Genomic DNA, 16,706 nt, shown 5'->3' on the forward strand with positions numbered 1-16,706 from the left:
CTTCCACCCCCCCACCCCACCCTGGTTCTTTTCGCTACCAGTGGCTGATTAAAACCGTCTTACAGACCTTTTATGGCAGTCCAGAAGACTAACCTACTTACTCATTCAGTGGAAGAGATTATTTCAGCTCATCTTCCCCACCCCACTCACCCAACTGCACACACACACACACACACACACACACACACACGTGCTCACAATTGCACACACTCCTCAAATTAAAATATTCCAGAAAATGATCATAAATATACTTAATTACATGGTCTGAGATTAACAAAAACAAGAGAGCTGCAAACATAACATGCCCCCTGCCTTTTCCTGTCTCCCCTCCTTGGCCCGTCTTCTTCTGGTGCAAACCTCTCATCTCTATCTTTATCTCATAAATCCTTCATTTCATTCGGTGTGTCCCAGCCCAGCCCAGCCCAGGCAGCCAGAAGTAACGGCTCCAGGAACTGACAACAGTGGTTTTGTGGGGCCGACCCACAACCGAGCCTGGTAACAATTACATGTGATGGGGAAGGAAGCATTTTCAGCTTTGGGCCAGAACTGGCCCTGGAGGGTGATTTTAGCTTCTTCTTCTTCTTCTTCTTCTTCTTTTTTTTAAGAAAGAAAAAGCAAAAACCCCAAACATTTAATTCCACATACACCACAAATTTGATTTATTATTTCATTATACACCGAGTGGAAAAAATCTGCATCGCAGAATTCACTGGCTCTGACCTCAGAGTTTCGACAAAAGTGCTTTGTGCTTTTCTCTCGCTTTCTACCCACTGTCCCTCCTGCCCGGTCACCACCACCAGGGTGTGCTGCTGCTTTGTCCGGCGGCAAGCAGTAACCAGCCATTTGAAAGGAGGCTGCAGGGGATGTAACGGCCCCCACCTTCCCAGCGGTGCCTGGCTGGAGGTAAACAGCTTCACGTGAGCCAGGAGGCGAGGGGGCAACTTCAAAGGCAGACAAGGTGGGCGCTGACATTTGAAGAATCTCCTGTACTGGGGAGTGAAGTTCTGTCATCCCCAGGAGGGGTTCCTGGGGAATGGGGGTTTTGCTTAATACCACAGTAGAACAGAAGATGGGAAGGCACAAGAGCCCTGGAAATATTCAGAAGCCTCCTGGAGACCTTCCTGAGATGCATGCCTCTCTTAGCATCAATCACGATTTAATATCGCCATCTGCATGGAGCAGCATGGGCCCGTGAATTATGTATTACGGCTCAGCAGCCACCCTACAGGACGGGGTCTTTCTCCCGTGTTCACTCTTTGAGGGAAAGGGTCATGCATTTTTTAACTCTACAGGTGCACTTTACTATCCCCCATGTCTGTTGGCATTACTGTCTTCCAGACCTCTGCTTTAGATTACCAGCCTGACAGGCTTTAAATGCATAAAAGATGGGCACGCCGCACAATGGTGGTTGGGACACACAAATCCACACAAGTAGCCTTTTAGGCATCGTGCCTCCGAGAGCTCAAACTGTGCTGTGCTGAACTGCCCAGAATCTAATGGATTCAGGTTCCACTTCCTACTGGGTGGAAAACAAAAGCAGGCCATTTCCTCTGCCTAGCAGCGGCCACATCATCCTCTAACTAATGACCCCGCACCCTCCCCAGTCCAGCAGGACAATGGGCCCAGCCCTCCCGCACAGACAGAGAGGAGGCCAGCAGTGAGGCCCGGTGCCGCCCACTCCTCTGCAGCCAACCCCCACAGGCTGCCCCGGTGCCCGTGCCACCGCCATGTCGGGCACCCGACACCTTGCAGCAAGCCACGCTGTGGCCCATTGGTGCTGGCTCATTCATGCACGTGAAACTGGCTGAGAGGGACCCTCTGAGAAAGCAGCGGTGTGGGGGCTTCGATCACCAGCTGCTCTTACCACGCTAGCAGGAGAGGGAAGTTTCAACTGGGTACCCCTCCTCTGCCAGCTATTTTGCTGAAGAGTATTGCCCTGACGCACACTCACCCCAAACCGCGCTTTTCGCCTCGGACCTCATCAGAGGGAACCTGAGCTGAGCTCCTGTTTAGTAACTGTTATGGTTTCCACATCATCCACCCTCTCTCCCTCCTTCTACCACCCCTGCCCTGCTTCTCTCCAGCTGCTCCTGAAAGAAGAACTTCTCCTCCTCAATTTTCCACTCCGCCCCCCCTCCCCCCACCACCAAGTTCAGGCTTTTAGTAATTAGACCGGGCACACATCATCAGCAATAAAGACAGGAAACTTCCTCATAGGCAGGTTTCGTTTCTCATCCACACCAGGAGCAATCATTTTCCCACTCAGAAAACACTTTTAAATGATACAGAACCCATGGCTGGTAGTCTGTATTTTCCACGGTAAAAACTTAACTGAAAGATAAAGGAGTAACACATCTCTTTCTGTCCTTTCTTTATCTGAAGAAAATCAAGGTGCTTTATTAAAATTTTTGAAAACTCATTACAACATCTGCTTTGCTTTTGTGTGGTTAACCCTTTCGATACCCAAACATTTATAAACTCACATTCTTGTGTGGATGGCCCTCACACTCAGAAACACACCCAAATGTGGATATTGCACATATATCGGGTACGTAGACATATTAGAAAGTCACACTTCAGTCCCGCACACACTTTCACACCCTCTCATAAAATATCACACATCATTTGCGCAGACATATATCCACCAAGATAAATACTAGAATTTCTGTCTCTATTTTTCTTGGAGAGAACTGAATTCTTGAAATATATCAGTAAAACTTGTAAGGAAAACACACTTAATCCCTCTACACCTCCTCTTGATCATTGATATTTCATATCCAGGTTTGGGGGCCCTTCACTTCTTAAATACAAAGACACCCCCAACCGAAATGAGCTGGACTTTCTTCTGAAGATCTATACCATCTATTACCTTGGAGGCCTGTATTGTGTCCCCCTGTATTATGTGGAACAGCATAAATGCTCTCTGTCCGGTCTCAGAGGAGTCCAGCTCAGGCAAAAGAGAGTTGAACTCAAGGGCAAACCCCTTTAGGCCAGTCTCCACATACTGAAGGGGAGTTGACCCTGGTGAAGTTTGAGCTACTGAGCCTGTTTGGTGAGTTAACAAGGGACTTCTTTCTCCAACCCTTCTGTGAATACCTTTCACCTGGGGCAAATTCATTTCCCAAAGAGGAGCGGGCAAACCCAGGCCTGGGCTGTTAAGAGGGGGTTTTCTCCTACATCTGGGAGGGAAGCCTGAGGGATGAGTCAGCTCAGGCCAGATAAAGACCTCGGAGGCCCAAGAATAAAAGGATTAAAGTGACACCTCTAGATGTAATTGGAAAGAAAGTCCTAAAGTCACAAAGGCCTGATTTTTTTTCCTCCAAGATGAGTATTTAGGTGTTTTTATTTCACATATGAAATGTCAGATTATTTCGGACATCTGTATCTTTCTCTCTTTTTTTGTTTTTGTTTTTGTTTTCTCTTCCTCCGGTGCCCTTGTTTTGCTGGTCACCTAAGTATCATCTGATGCTGCCTTCAGGTAAACTGGCTCCTGATCTCGGTAAAGGGATTTTGTATTCATCCACTTAACAATTCTAAGGTGTTCTGCCAGCCTCGGAAGGAACTCGCCCTCCTACAGAACCCAATTTAGGACAAACCGTAGTTCCTCCGTAACATCAGATTTTTAGGAAGTCATAAGGAATAAAAGAAAATCTTAAAAAAAAAATCTGGTCACCTTCTAAGGAAATTCAACAGAAGTTGTTTTAAAGGAACACTCTATGGCTTAACCTTGACAGCGGGATTCACTAAAAGAAGCCTGACTGTTGTGAGTACTTTAAAAAAAAATTTTTTTTAACGTTTATTTATTTTTGAGACAGAGGGAGACAGAGCGTGAACAGGGGAGGGGCAGAGAGAGAGGGAGACACAGAATCTGAAACAGGCTCCAGGCTCTGGGCTGTCAGCACAGAGCCTGATGCGGGGCTCGAACTCACAGACCGTGAGATCATGACCCGAGCCGGAGTCGGACGCTCAACTGACCGAGCCACCCAGGAGCCCCATGAGTACTTTTAAATAATTAGAATGGCAATGGCTTACTTCAGGACAGGGAGAGACACCAGGTGACACCAGGAGACAGAAAGCTGGCAGTCCCACAGCAAAGGGAGAAAAATCAGATCACCTGGGTTAGCCGAACTGAAAAAAAAAGTCCTGGGCAAAAATGGACGTTTAGGACTCGCTGAAGGTGGGATTGGAGAGTCCGGCTGTTGTCGGAGGTGGGTCTGGGGTAACGAAGCGGGGTGGGGTGGTCTGAGAGTAGTTAAGAGGGGACACGGCACTTGGATTCTTGGTGACCTTCCTGGGTCTCAGCTTCCTAAACTGTAATTCAATGAGTGGGTTGAATGAAGTGGGATGAAGCGTGTAGTTTTAAAAATTCTTCTTAGAAGGTGTTTGTTTTCTCTTTGGATAAAACTCTACCCAGAACTCCAGTGTCCAAAGCAGAGAGAAGTGGAGCTCTCTTGGATGCAGGAGGTAGGGTGACGAGAAGGGGTGTTGAGTCTGGGCCCCGCAGTTCCCTCATCACCTCTGAGGGGCTTTCTCCGTAAGAAGATCGGGCTTCTTGGAACAGGACGTGACACCCACCAAACTAGGCATCAGTTCCCTTATTACTTTAAAATGCCTTGTGAAAGAGAAGGAGTAGGCTGATTGGAAGACACCTATTTCTTTTTCTTTTTAAGTTTATTTTTATTTATTTTGAGAAAGATACAGAGAGCAAGAGGAGGAGGAGCACAGAGAGAAGGAGAGAGAATCCCAAGCAGGCTCCACGCCATCAGCACAGGGCCGATATGGGGCTGGAACTCACTAACCGCAAGATCATGACCTGGGCTGAAATCAAGAGTCGGACACTTAACCGACCGAGCCACCCAGCCACCCCAAACATCTATTTCTTGTATGTACCTGAGGGCCATACACTTGGTGGAGAAAAGCAGTCGGTCTCATTTCCTATGAAAACACTGTCCTTTATTTATTAAATAATTTATCCTTTGTCCACAGCATGACCCCATCCTGTTTCCACTTCTACAGCATTTCCTTCTTTAAATTATTAGTAGCAAGGCAAAGAAGAAGCTCTTTCTCCTACTTGAAAAGAGAGACGGTTGTCACCTTGCCACTTGACTAACAAGAAGCCTTGTCTTCAATATGGTCTCACCACGGGCAAGCTGTGTGACCTTGGGTAAGTCAGTTAACACCTCTGAGCCTTTGTTTTCTCATCTGTAAAATGAGGGGAGTGATTCTAAAGGTCAGTTCCAGTTCTAAAATGCAAAGCCTGTATAATGAGGTGAGGAAAAGATCCTATACAACCGATAGGTGGAACCAAAAATTTAAAGACTGGTCTCCCCTCCTAGAGAACAAGACATTTGTTTAAGGTGCCACTTCTGCTTCCTCTGTTTGGTAAGCCTTGAAACAACCTCTAGGATTTTTCCGATGAACATGCCTGTCTTGCATTATGGAGAGTTCAAATGTCTCTTTTAATCACATTAGCTCTACTGACGTGAGTTTCTCTCCTTAACTAAGTCTGTGGCTGCATGCTTAATAAATAGTGTGGATGTTCAGCAGTGTGTGTGCGCGTGTCCACAACAGCGATGCATAAAAGGAAAGCCCAAGAAGAGTTTCTTCAAATCCCTTGCCTGAATCATCTAAGTCCTCCGCTCAGGGTTTTAACCAAATTTTGCTCGCTAACCCCGGATAAGCTGCTTTTTAAGAGTTATTTCTGGGAGCCGAGGCTGGATTTTGTTTTATTCAAAGCGACTTCAGTCTGTCACAAGACAGTCTCATAAAATCTGTATCTTGGCTTAAGCTGGGAAGAAATGAACCGATCCATCAGCCTAGGAATGTGGCTGTTTGACCACTTCCTAAGGCAACTGGGAGGGGATTCAATCTATTCAATTTATGGGGCCGGGTGCCATTGAGTGATGTACTCCTGAAGGCACAGCAAATGGAAATCTCTGTGAACTTTTGCAGTGATAAAGTTCAAAATCTGAATAAAAGAACCTCCGGGAGGACAGGATGGAGGGGATGAGAGAGAGGGAATGAGGCCAGCCTGTGAGCATGGAGAGAGGAGTGAGGAACCAGGCAGGCTTTTGCTTCGGAAACACTTCCCGTGGATTCAGAGGGGACAGAACTGGAAATTGGGTCTGGAAGTAGGACCTTTGGAAAGTCTTCCCCCCTTAATCTGGATTCTAAAAATGAACCTTCATTTCAGTGTTACAACGTAAGTTCGATGCGATGACCCCCTCTGACCTCGAATCATGCCACCTGTGGTAACCTTGTTATTTGTCATCTTATATCAGAAACAAATGCAATTCCAATAGGGCAGTCAATATAATAGCATTAGTTTATATTTATGTCCACTCTTTTCCAGCCCTCATTGCAAATGCAATTTTGATGCCCTTGATGAGAGATCTGGGATTACAATTCCTGACCATTTCAACAGACATTTGGGGAAGGAAATGGAAGAAGAATAATTTTGAGGTCTCTCCAAAAACCAAAGGAGAATAAAAGGTAATATAATATTTTTTTCCATTTATTTTGATTAACTGAAGGCTTATGTTGAAACATCAATGGCTCCCCATTGGTTAGTGAATGAAATCCAACTCCCGAGGCCTGGCAACGGGGCCTTGCATTTAGCCAAACCTATCATTTCCGACCTTCTTTGCAATCATTTCCCTCCACACGTTCTAAACTGCAGCTCCTGAGTGTTCCCCAAATACACCAGTGTCCATTCCTCTGCTCCCATCTTCCCCTATTACACCTTTTCCAGCTCTAACGCCCATCCATCCTCTCCCCCCGGGGTTAAAATGTGACCTCCACCCTTCCCTCCCTGGTGTCTCACACCAAGACTACTGTTCCCCCCTCCCTGTCTGGAACCTCAGAGGCGGAAGCTCTTTAATGTCCTTCTAAGGCGTGTGAGGGCTCCGGAAGGCCTTATCTGTTCTTCTCCACCGAGGCAACTCGAGGGTGTGACTCCTTCCTCCGTGAACTTTATAGGATCAGACTCAGAGTCTTACCCAAAAGTCAGACTCGGTGACGTTTGGTGAATTATTCAGTTACTAGCTGCCTAACATAACACCAGAAGCAGCCCTAGCTGCCACGGACTCCGAGGAAGCCTCAACACAATCATTCTGCTTCTCTAGTACGACTCTTCTTCCCCAGCCCGCAGCTGCTATTGAATGCGGAGATGTTTTTGTGGTGAACCGAGAGTTTCAGTTAACTTGTTTGGAACAATAATACCTGGTCATGAGGCAGGGTTGAGTCCCGTGAACCATGTCTCCAAAGACACTCTAAGCCTCCGCTAATAATGATGCAGGTCAAAGGATATTTACATCTTAATCCTAATGATGGTAAAAATAATTTATCTGAGGGTCTCTTGGCCTCCCTCACTCTTCCAGAGGTGAGTTCTAGATATTTGTTGTCAGTAGCAACAGGAAGATGCACATTACTTCTTCGTCACTAAGCTGTTTGCTGGTAACAGATTATCTCTTGCTGGGTTTCAGTTCCTTTCTCTCTACTTCTATCTCCCCATCTCCCTTCCCCTGGCCCCCATTATGCCTTTAGGGCACATCTGTTTTATTTTTTGCCTTTATCAAAGCAATTATTATTACGGCTCGGCCCAGTAATTTGCAATTCCCTCTATCTTCTTTGCTGAAAGACTGGCCAGAGCCCAGATCACTGGTTATCAGGATCCTTGGAGGCAGTGAGCAGGGTATCACTGGCTTTGTGCATTAAGCAGGCCAGCAGCCCCGTCCTCTGCACACTACTGGGGAGAGCTTTCCTTTTGTTATTCCCAGCTCCCCCACCCCTCCTCTTTTTCTGGATTAGATCCTGACTCTTTTATGAAGACCCAGAGGGAAATGGGATTATTAAGAGTCTTGCTGGGTAAAAGCTATTTTGTCTTTATGATGACTTTCTTGAGTTCAGCTGCTGAGGGGCTTTAATGCCAGAGTAGAAGTTATTGCACATTCAGGGGAGCACCGTGCACAGAGTGCTCCCTGCTGAGCACACCTTCTGTGATGAAGGATGGAAAGGGAGGAAAGGGGAGGAAAGGAAAGGGAAGGAAAGGGAAGGAAAGGGAGGGAAGGGAGGGGAGGGAAGGGAAGGGAAGGTAGGGGAGGGGAGGGGAAGGGAAGGGAAGGGAAGGGAAGGGAAGGGAAGGGAAGGAGAGAGATAAAAAATAAGTAGAGGCGAGAGCCCTGAAAGCAGAAGAACAAGGAGAGAAAAAAATGGCAACGAGGAGACGTAAATTTTAGACGAAAATCCAGCAAAGACTATTGCTCTCTGAAGAACAGTGTGAGTGATAATCTGAAGCTTATAAAATATAGACAAACGTTCAGTGGGGTAAGAGCCGAGAAAGAATAATTGTTTACTTATTAAAAATAACATAAACATACTACAATGGTTATAATGTGCTTCCTATGGTCATGAGATACAGTGATTAAATGCCTTTAGAATAGGCTTGATATGGACCAAATAGTATTCTATGTAATCTGGCATAGCACAAAACAAAACAAAAACCTATGGAGCAGGTATTACTACCAAACATACTTTACAGAAAAAGAAATTGAGGTACAGAGAGATTAAGTGTTCTAGACCACAGAGCTGGCAAATGGCTGAGCTGGATTTTAAACCTAGGCAGTCTGGCTTCTGTACCTCAGAAGCTGGGAAGCCCAAAGAAGGGCTCCCCCAAACCTCTATGTGACAAACTTATTTAGTGCCATTTACGGAAAGACAAATGTTTTGCCTGTGTGAAAACTCCCTTTTCTCTTCCTGTGCCAGTAATCTGTCTGCGTGAACAATAAGAGACGTGTTCCAGGCTGGGCTGTGGGGAGGGCGAGAAGCACTTAACACCTTCTCCACTGCCTGCACACGCTGGCACCCAGCTTCTTGTCATCCTGACTGTCTTTCCTGTGTACTGGAAACCAACGTATGTCTTTGGCTCTAGAGGGAGGGTGGTGTGGATAGATGTTTCAGGTCTGAAGCCATGTGTCACAACATTGAGGGGTTTTTTGCTGGCAACTCCCATTTGTCTCCTTTTCTCAACCCCACTCAACCCTATCCTAAATGCCACATTGTTATTGTTCTACTGGATAGGAGCAGCATTTTCAGAAACGGGGGATTTATTTTTATAGCACAGCTGGTCTGCCAAAGGTCACATAATTTGGCAACGTTCCCAGTGGTTAAAAATTAATTTCTTCTTATTAATACAACCAAGGTCCCATAGGATTGGAGCTCAGCCTTATCTAAACTTGACAGCTTCCTAAACCTTCAGAAGATGCTTTCTCCTGGAGGGCCAGTCAGGCTACAGGGCCACTGTGTCCAGGAATCCAGCCTCACCGAATCCTGTTAGGTAATGAAACCATTAAGCCCCTAGGCCATTTCTCATCAAGGCAGATAAAGCTTTAAAAAATGCTGTAGGCTCTCTAGGACAAACTTCTGCCGTATCTTCCATGAATGGGTTAATTAAAAAAGAAAAGGAAGAAAAGCGAATTCTTTCCCTGGAAGGAAAGGTACAAAGACTAACTTTTGGGGATCAAACTCCTATCTGCCATTCAAAGAGGGTGCCTCAACGATGATACGGTGGTAAACAATGGTCAAATGACAAAATACCTAAAATATGTTAATGATAACATAAACTACTGCCCAGATGTTACTTTTTCAAGTCCTTTTTCACCCACGCAAGAAATAGAAAGGTATTATGCTTTAAAAATTTTTTTTTAACGTTTATTCATTTTTGAGAGAAAGAGACAGAGAGAGAGAGACAGAGCATGAGTGGGGGAGGGGCAGAGACAGAGGGAGACAGAATCTGAAGCAGGCTCCAGGCTCTGAGCCGTCTGCACAGAGCCCAACGCGGGGCTCAAACTCATGAACTTCGAGATCATGACCTGAGCCGACCGAAGTTGGCCGCTTAACTGGCTGAGCCACCCAGGCGCCCCGGAAGGTGTTATGCTTCTGCTCCATCTTTTACAAAAGGAAAAAAATCTCAGTTCTATTTCCTCATCTTTCCCTCGACTTCTGGGGAATGTATTCTGAAAACTCTTACCAATGAACCTGGCTCTGAATTCAGTCAACCGAGAATTGTCCCACACTCTGGTCACCCAAAGTCAGCTCATTCTCTTGATTACTTTAATGAGCAGCTGAATGAAAGACACCAAGTAGGGGCCTCAGAATCACCTGAGTCCATGGCGTTTCTTCCCAGTGATGCCCCCAGACCCCTCCCAGCTCTTGTTTACATTCATGTCTCATTGCATATGAATTGGCATCTGGGCTCCTAACTTTTTCTGCACTACAAAGATAGGAACTGGCCTTTCTGGTTGCAGAATATGGACTTCACATGCAACAGCAGGGGATGAGAGCCATTTGGTAGACAGCAGGAGTCCTGTCTAGACAGCCTGGGGTCCCAGTCACTGGAGCCTTCCAACCTTCCATTTTGCCAGTTGTGTGCTCTGTGACTTAATCGGAGGGCTCTGCAGAATGGCATCAAAGTCCAAACCAGTGGTGCTGCTTGGGCATTCACAATTCCACCAGGCACATCTTGGACAAGAAGGTGCTTGCCTGGAACACTCATGGGGAGCTCTCTTCTTTCCGCTGTTTGCACTGTGTGTTCTGTTGGCAGTTGGTAACAGCTTCATTACCTCCAGTGGCTGTTTATGGGGTAAAGTTTACTGGGCACATGTTGAATGTGGGCATGAGACCAGTCCCCAGAGCATAGAGCAGGCTGTCTGTGTACAATCTAGGAGTTCACAGTTTTGGTTGCAAATTATTGTATCTATTCCTACCCATAGTCATCCCGCATTTTGGGGAGACAGGCTAAAAAAGAACGTCTGCCCAATAAGGGCGCCTAGAACGTCACTGCTTCTCATTTAGGATTTGTTTGAACCCAGACCTATCTCCCACAGACAATTTAGACCTCTTATCTGATCATCCATTCCGGACGCAAGGTTGATTGACCGCGTCTGCCCCGTGTCCATGGCAATGGTGTTTAAAGCCAAGCACAGATCAAAGCTGGGGGGGGGGGGGGAGGGTTGGCGGGTGGAGTGCGGGGGAAGGTTGTTGGTTATAGGGTCCGGGTTCTTTGGGCCCCAAGTGGTGAGGAGGGGCGTTGGGGCTGGGAGTTGCCACCATCTGAAGAAGCCCATTGTCAGGGCCTGAATGATTTCCTGAGCAAACCCCAGACCCACCCCCCATCAACTGGAGCAAAGGGGAGTTTCGAGGCCAGGCGCTGACAACGAGTGGCCAGCGCCAGGGGGCTCTCCACTCAGTCTGAAAACGAAAGGAAAGGAGGCGGAGGGAGGGCAGCGAGCATTGAGCACACGCCAGTAAACCAGAGTGTGGATCCCCTCCCCTTCCAGAGAAATTCAACCGGAGCCGCAGAAGCTGCGACAAGGATGAGCCGGATCCTCTAAGCTTGCCAGGAAAGCTGATTCCCACCCCACCCCCACGGTTCCCAGAGGAGCAACCGGTTCATTCCACCACCACCCCCCGCCAGCCCCTGGACGTTGGCTCCGCGGGTGCCCCCCACCCAGCCGCCGGGCGCCTGGGACCCGGTTGGAAAAACTGCGGTGCAGTCAGCCGGAGGCAAAGGGTGGGGGCAGCCGTTTAATCACCGCTCGCCTCGCCTCCATTAACTTGTATTGATATTAAAAAGAAATCAATCAGTGAAAATGAAGCATTGGCCGTGAATATTTTTTTCTCACGTGGAAAAGCAAGGAGCGAGGCGGCGGGGGAGGGGAGGCGGACCGCGCCGGCGACTGCAGGTTTCTCCCGAGCGGAGAGCCGCAGCGACGACTTAACTTTCTGGCAGTGGGCAGCGTGGAGGAAATGCCGCAAGCCTCTCCCTGGGGGTGTCCTTAGTCAGGAGGAGGAGGCGACAAGGCTGGAGGAGTTGGAGGCGGCCAACTTCTCCCAGGCCCGAGCCTTGGTTTTGCTTTCGCTGGGAATATTTTTGCCTAATAGAATGTTTATGGATCGTTCGGCTGTGTTTCTGCTGCTCAGCCCAAACAAATCGATGCGGCGTTAGAGGCGGCGCGGAGGGCTGGGGCGGGCTGGGGGGCCACCACGTCCCCACCACGTGGATGCCGGCGCGCCGCGTGCTCTTCACCTGCTCAGGCGCACCGGCGGGCGCTGGGCGCTACTAGGGGCAGTGGAAGTTGCGCGCATTCCCGCGGCTAGAGCTGGCTCCTTTCCGCCCCTCTCCGCCCCGGATTCCGAAATCCCACCCCGGCTTCCCGCGTCCCAGCTTCGCCAGCGTTCGGATCCCCTGCTCCGCCTCAGCCCCGCGGAGCCGGCCCGCCAGGGGCGGCGGGGGAGGGGAGAGATTCAGCGCGGAGCAGAGCGCGGAAGGCAGGAGGGGGCGCTCCGGTCTGGGTCCTCCGAGCGGCCCCGAGCCCAGGAGGAGGGAGGCAGGTCGGCGGCGCGGCTACGATCTGGCGAGGCAGCGTGGCAGAGAGTGGGGGAGCCTGATGCGCGCAGCCCGCGCGGCCTCCCTGCTGCCCGCCAGTCCGAGAGTGCCGCCGCGGCCACAGCCACAGGGTTATTTGCTCAGTCGCTCCCCCTCATGCACCTTCCGCCCTCCCTTTCCCCTGACTCCTTCTCGGAACGGGTTCCCGCCGCCGCTGCCGCCGGCTGGGCTCGGCCCCCTCCCGGCAGACGCGCACCGGGTGAGTCAGAGGTCTAGCAGGGCCTCGCCCTTTGCCACCCGCTGCCAGCTCCCCGGGTGCCAGTCGGGTGCTCCAACAGGAAGTCCGAGCTTCCCGCGGCTTGCTTTCGCCTTTTCAAGGGGCTGGAGAATATCCACCTAGGGCGGGTCCCAGCTCCGCGTCCCACGAGGGGGTCCCACCCCGGCGGTAAGGCTGCTGCGGCAGCGTCGTAGTGGATGACCTGCCCCGCGCTCCGCGCCTCTGGGCTTCTCTAGAAGTGACGCAGCGCGGCCCGGGGGAGGGTGGGAGGGGGTTCTGCAGAGAGCGCGAAAGGCAGGTGGCAGAGCGGGAGTGGGTTCGAGCGGGTGTCGCACACAAACGTACACTTCGCGCAGAGCTCGGGGACAGATGTGCGAACATCTGGGGTAGGAGATAGCCCCTGAGTCTTCACGACCCCTCCCGCTCCGCAGAGCACACAGAACCTGAAGTTGTGTGTTGTGAGTGTGTGTGTGCGTGCGCGCGCGCGCGCATGCCGGTGTGTGCCCCAGTGTGCGCGCGCTCGCCGGGGCCTACTAGAGTCCGTGCCTGAATACATAATATACCGTGGGCATCTTCCCCGCGTGCGCGCGCGCACACACACACACACACACACACACACACACACACAGCGAATCACACAAACATACATAATTTATGCAGCATCTAGGTCTGTGGGAGGTAATTTAATTTCGCTTCAAGCTGGGAACTTAGAATTAAGGCAAGAGGGAATGGGGAGACACAGGAAATCTCCCCGAGTGGGACCTGCACCCATCTCTTTGATAACGATTTGCAGCTGCCCCGAAGACCAGCTATGGCAGAGAAGGAGCAGCAAACGGGTGGATTTCGATAGCAAGGGCATTCCTCAGGCTTCCTTCCCCTCAAATAAACACTCAAGCTTAAATGGGGTGTGTTGGCGGTGACAACCAGAGCACCAGGCGCAAAGCTTCCCCTTTAGGCGCCCACAGGACCCACTAGCCCGCTCTGATGGGGGAAAGGGGGGGACGTGCCCAGGGAGCTGCTGCAAGGGGTTAACCCTACCACTGCGGCCATAGCCTTGGAGGTGCCTACCGGTAAGGGCACTTCAGCCAGGCTTTATCTCCTCTTTCTCTTTCCCCTATTTCCTCCATAGATGGTTTCCCCCATTCTCAATCACCTGTAGCAGCTTCCAAGAGTTTTGTCAGATTCCAGACACTGTTCTCAGAGGGGAGAGAGGTTCACCCTGGAGAGTGGTGTGGGGAAGGAAGGACAAGCCGCACTGGATTCCCCGCAACCAGAAATCCCTGCTCAGGCAGGGTGCCCCTTGCCAGCCCACCTCCCCGCTGCCAAATACTGGCCCCAGACTGTTCTGGGCCTTGCAGTCCTTATCTCTGCAGTCTGTCCACACACCCTTTTTGGCAGTGGTTGAGAACAAATTCCACTCAAAACTTTCTAACCACTTCACAAGAGTAAGAGACCTTCGAAGGCCACGCAGTCTGTTTTATCTAATACGGATTTTTAAAAGAACATGATTTACTTTCCCAGAAAACACACGGATGCAGGAAGGAGAGCAGGGACGACCAGCGCCTGGGTATCCAACAGCGCCCAGCCCAGCCCCAAGCCCCCAGCTCAGCCGCAGGCCAACTTGCTCCATCAGCCTGAGCCCTAGGATTCTGAGGCGTATCCACACAGTCTGCAAAGAATCCACAGCACTGGAAAACCAAAACTAGACTCTTGTCTTTCCCAAGCCCTTCAGTTAACATTGCTCAATGGAGCTAAGTGGAGAGAATGCAAATGATTTATATTTCACTGGCTAGGTTGAAGAAACTCAAGGGAGATGTGTTCTGCCTCAAGACAGGGGGAAAAAAATCCCAAAAACTGTAATGCAAAGGCTTTGTAGTATTTTTAAACCTTTGATTCAGTCCATATGTGACATCTGAACACCGCCAAATTCTATGTTTCAAAACACACACACACACACACACACACACACAGTGCTAGCAGGAGAGAAAAGTTGGGTTTTAGAAGCGGTGGTGGTATAGGGAGGGCCGGCTGGGATCTCTCTTTAAATTATTTACTATTGAGGGAGTCTCCTTCTATGCCATCCCATGTGCCCAGAATGAGCGGTTGCTTTTAAAGGGAAAAGCATGTTGAAATGAACAGAAAAAAAAAAAACAACAAAAAAACCCCACAACTTTTAGGGGCTTACCTGGTTGGCCTCTCACTTCGTGTCCTGAAAAGTAGAGAGCCAAGAAAACCCAGGTGAGAGGAAACATATCCATTTTGGAGAAGGAGGCTCTCTCCAGAGCTGGATTTGTAGATGTCTTGTATAATTTTAAGTCTTTGTGTTTTTCTCTCTCTTACGTTCTTCCTTACAGTGTCTTCTGCAAAGGTTTCTAATGGTCAGGGTTTCCCTCCTGGGTCCTGACGGCCCGTCTTCACCTTTATTCTTGCTGGATTCTCACCTAAGAGGAGGGTGGCTCTTGAAATCAGCAAAGCGGGAGCAAGCCAGGAAGGGGGGACGGGTTTCCTCTCTTAAAAACAAAACGCATCTATGTCCTCTCCAGTTCCTCAAAGTATCATTTCCTTTATCCTACAACATCACGAATATTTCCCGAAAGCCAAGCGTAAAAAAAAAATTATAATAAAAATAAAAGCCCAGACTTGCTTTGGGCATCACACGGCCCCCGGGCAGCTGTGTGATCTCAGAGGCGTAAACTGACACACATCTCCAGGCACCCGGGACCGACACGCGGGCGGAGGCACCGACCGCCGGACGGCCCGAGTGGGAGAGGCGGCCGCCCCGCTCTTGCCCTCGCCGGGTTCCCCTAGCGGGAGCCTCCCCAACGACTACACCCGCTCGGCCAGCCAGACGAGGGGAGTCCGAGGAAAGAAGCTGCTGCTGCGGCGGCGGCGGCGGCTGCTGCTGCTGCTGCTGCTGTTGCTGCTGCTGCTGGCGGGGCGGCGGCGGCTGGGATCGCCTGGGAGTGAGCGAGCCCCTCTCCGAGTTCGCTCGCGCCCGCCCTCACCTCCACCTCGCCCAGCGCCTCGCCGCGGTCTGCGCGTCTGAGGATGTGCCGGGGGCGGGCTGCGGGCTGGTGCCTCGCTCGCCTTCTCTGCTTCCCCTCCGGCTCCCCCCAGCCTTTTCAGGCCGAGCAGCATGTGGATGTCAGAGCCGCGGCAGAGCTATCCGATTACGCGCCGGCTCAGGGCCCGCCCCTTCTGTGTTCCTGATTAAAGAGGCAGCCGCGGAGACGAGCGGCGCACAGCCCAGCGCCGCGGCACCCGGCTCGGGCGGGGCGGCGGCGGTTCCCCCCCACCCCACTCCCCCCAGCCGCGGCCCGATCAAAGTTGAGGCGTCTCCTACCCAGGCTCTCCTCTCCCACCCAGCCGCTTCTCTCCCACCCGGCACCTCCCGCCTACCCCGGGCACCTCCGCGGCTGGCTGCGCCCGGCCGCCCGTGCGCACAGCCGGGGAGAGGGAGCGCCCCGGGGCACCTCCAGGGCGCAGTGCCCTTGGCCGCGTTGTCCCCGCCCGGGGGAGACTACACAGGAAATGGGGGAAATCCCTGTTCCCCCCCAATTCCCTGGCTCCGAGGCCACACACGTAGAACCCAGCACAATGCCACGCGCAATGGCGTTACAGGAGGAGTTGGGTGGCGTACGGTGTTTGGTGTGGGGAACCAGGCGGCAGCTCAGCCATGCGTTCGCACAGGCAGCAGTGCGTGGCGGCGGCACACACCGTCAGCCCAGGCTGAATACAACCCCAAACACTCGTGCGCTTACTACTCAGATCCTTTGTTGTGTCCCAAACATACTCCTGTCCTCGCCGGGCGAGCATTTAGTTCTCTCTGCGCACCCAACTTGTAACCAGCAGAAGGAGAGGGACTTTCCGCAAAGAATTTCTTCAGGCAATTAAACCCGGTTCTCCCTAGTCCTCCCCAAAAGTGCAGGTACACGAGGGCTTCTCCTCAAAACGCTACTGTAACGACTACCTTTTCCCCCATGGAAATGTGGTCACAGTGCGCAGAGAAAGAAAACCGCATTATGCCAACTATTTTTAAATGGA

At 50.8% G+C, this 16,706-nt stretch overlaps 1 protein-coding gene across 6 annotated transcripts in view; it reads right to left on the bottom strand.

Annotated features, from left to right (window-relative positions):
- The window catches only part of NRP2 (neuropilin 2), a 116,549-nt gene extending 100,741 nt beyond the window's left edge, over nucleotides 1-15,808 (bottom strand). For 3 of the 6 annotated variants that reach the window (XM_019446277.2, XM_019446275.2, XM_019446280.2), the window contains exon 1: nucleotides 14,848-15,807. In XM_019446277.2, coding sequence (XP_019301822.2) covers nucleotides 14,848-14,920 — 73 coding nt within the window. In that variant the 5' untranslated portion in view covers nucleotides 14,921-15,807. Of the gene's footprint in view, nucleotides 1-357; nucleotides 446-14,847 lie in introns of those variants that run through there. The other 3 variants (XM_019446276.2, XM_019446278.2, XM_019446279.2) reach the window with 3 other exon arrangements.
- Nucleotides 15,809-16,706: the final 898 nt, after the last annotated feature.

This window comes from Panthera pardus, unplaced genomic scaffold, assembly GCF_024362965.1.
Source record: "Panthera pardus isolate Hobbes unplaced genomic scaffold, ASM2436296v1 HiC_scaffold_10, whole genome shotgun sequence".
In the NCBI taxonomy this organism is placed as follows: Eukaryota; Metazoa; Chordata; class Mammalia; order Carnivora; family Felidae; genus Panthera; species Panthera pardus.